Genomic DNA, 2,382 nt, shown 5'->3' with positions numbered 1-2,382 from the left:
GTGCAATGCACACATCAGTGCCACTTTCCGCCCCAGCATGCTTCATCATTACTCTGCTGTCCTGGGCTATCTGGACCTGAGTGCCGCGGTCCCAGTGGACCTAGTGCTGCAGGACTGTGAGCTTGTGGTGGGCTGCCTCAGCTGTTCCAAGGAGGAGCCATTGCAGGTAAGGCACATCACAGATCTTGAGCAGACTAAACTGTAGTAATAAATATAATTTAAAAATCTTTTTTCCCCTATGTTTTTTTTTTTTTTTCCTAGAACGTGTTGTACGGTCAGAACAAAGAGTTCAACTGCCTGCATTGTCATAGCAAGCTGAGTATACTGGTGGAGACGACTAGATTTCAGTACCTCCAGCCGCGCTCCAGAAACGAAAAAGGTTTTCTGTCTTACAACAACCTGTCATTCAGTTAACAAGTGCAGGATGTGTGGTGTATTATATAGGCTACACTTTACATTTTACAGCTTTCCTGACCACTGCTCCCCCAAGAACAGTAAGGGTGAAAAAATCACAAGTTGCCGTCCAGTGTAAAAATATATATATGTAGGTTTGTTGGAGGAAAGTTGTACACAATTGTAGTTTCCAGTCCATCCGGAGAACAGTTGTGTTGTTTTTTTGGTGACATTTTAACATTCATGTTTTTCAGTCATATTTTTCTTGTCTCTTTCTTGAAGGAGACAAAGGCTCTCTTCAGCAGAGACCGAAATTTCACAGAGACCCTGCTGTGCAGCCTGGGAAACCACTCCCTTTAAAAGGGACCTGCAGACATTACAAACAGAGCTACCGCTGGCTGCGGTATGTGAAGCGTTCACTTTTGCACTCCCTTATCACAGAGGCGCTGCAGGCAGATACTGGCTTTATTATGAGATTTTCAGGCTGATTCCACAGTGCTGTATAAAATCCATCTGTCTCCCAATAGGATGATCAAATCGACCCCTTGTATTTATATAGTATTTTATGTACCCTTTTATGAACTATTCATGTTCTTTGTTTATTTATGTAGTGTTATTAGATCCTAAAAAAGCATGTTTCATGTTTTTCAAAAATCTTTAGTTGTCTCTTTATGAATCTGTTACAAGACTCTGATATTGTTCACACAATGAAGCCCACAGTTTCTAAAATAACAACAACACATACTAACAGTATTCAAGTTTTTATGTAGATATATATAATACACTTTCTATTTAAATCTGTGCATGTGTTTGTGTGCAGTTACTTCAGTCTTGCAGGGTAGTAATAAATGAAATATTCATCACTGTGCCTCCCCTCCCTATTCCCTTCCTAGGTTTCCTTGCTGTGGGAGAGCGTACCCTTGTGATACATGCCATGATGAAGACCAGAACCATGAGATGGAGCTGGCCACCAGAATGATATGTGGCTACTGTGCGAAAGAGCAAGTAAGGCGTTCAAAACATACAACATCACTTGGGTGTTTGGTGAGAGCAGTGCTTGGCTTCTCCCTGCAAACTTTCATCTCAAGAGTTTGAGATCAGTTAATCAGATCAGTCTGTGCAGTGGATGCTTTCTTTATCAATATGGTTATTTAAGTTGCGCTGGCTTTCAGTCCATTGTTTCTTTGTCTGCAGCCCTATACCAGCGGGAAGCCCTGTCTCTCCTGTGGAAGCATGGTGACAAGGGGACCGCACTCCAGTCACTGGGAAGGAGGCCAGGGATGCAGGAACAAAATTAAAATGTGCAGGTATTGTATTGTTAAGCAGGTCTTTTATATTTAAAAAAATAAAAAAAATTGAGTAAATGGTTTTGACAGTAACTTGAACAAAAAATAAATCCAGCTAATTTAGTTATTTGGCATGTGACAATATGCATCTTGATTAGTAAAATGAAGGGGACTTTAATGTGTTATGTGTCTGTTTTGTACTTAACAGGAGTGACCGACAAAAGTATACAAATACAAGAAAAACTGTGTCCCGTAAATCAGCAAGCCAGCAAAAGTAAAAGCAAAATAGAACAGAAGAATTCAGCTAAAAAAAGAACAATGACTTAAAATACATGTTGAATTGTGTTCAGAATAAATAAATAAAGAGCTGTATGTACTAAGTGCTATTGGTGATGGTTTCCATTTAACACTTTGTGATCTCGTGTCAGTCGTTTGTCTAACCTTTCACCCGGATCTAAACAGCAGCAGATCTCAGCGTTTGTCGGTCAGTTGATCACGCTGTACATTTTCCTCTAGTGGAGAGATTGCGGCTTTATAAAGGATACATTTAGACATTACCATGTCTGTAAATTCATGCAGCTCAGAAGATTAGACTATTGCCTGTTATGGTCGCGTAGACCTGCAGTAAGAGAGCACCCTATATGTCAAGGTGCCAATTATAATGGTCCCTCTTGTGGAAAGATTAAGAAGTGCAGTAGATGCT

General features: G+C 40.3%; 1 protein-coding gene across 1 annotated transcript in view; it reads left to right on the top strand.

The window, feature by feature from the left end:
• si:dkey-24l11.2 (uncharacterized protein LOC100034462 homolog) overlaps nucleotides 1–2,060 on the top strand; it is a 6,529-nt gene extending 4,469 nt beyond the window's left edge. Inside the window, exons 7-12 of the mRNA XM_041227024.1 lie at nucleotides 1–166; nucleotides 262–379; nucleotides 676–796; nucleotides 1,287–1,398; nucleotides 1,588–1,700; nucleotides 1,888–2,060. The exon at nucleotides 1–166 is cut by the window's left edge and continues 63 nt beyond it. Of these exons, the coding sequence (XP_041082958.1) occupies nucleotides 1–166; nucleotides 262–379; nucleotides 676–796; nucleotides 1,287–1,398; nucleotides 1,588–1,700; nucleotides 1,888–1,957 (700 nt within the window). The 3' untranslated portion in view covers nucleotides 1,958–2,060. The remainder of the gene's footprint in view (nucleotides 167–261; nucleotides 380–675; nucleotides 797–1,286; nucleotides 1,399–1,587; nucleotides 1,701–1,887) is intronic.
• The last annotated feature ends 322 nt before the right edge of the window (nucleotides 2,061–2,382 follow it).

This window comes from Polyodon spathula, chromosome 24 (assembly GCF_017654505.1).
Source record: "Polyodon spathula isolate WHYD16114869_AA chromosome 24, ASM1765450v1, whole genome shotgun sequence".
NCBI classification, from domain to species: domain Eukaryota; kingdom Metazoa; phylum Chordata; class Actinopteri; order Acipenseriformes; family Polyodontidae; genus Polyodon; species Polyodon spathula.
The sequence above is the reverse complement of the archived record's forward strand: the minus strand, read 5'-3'. Positions and strand labels throughout refer to the sequence as shown.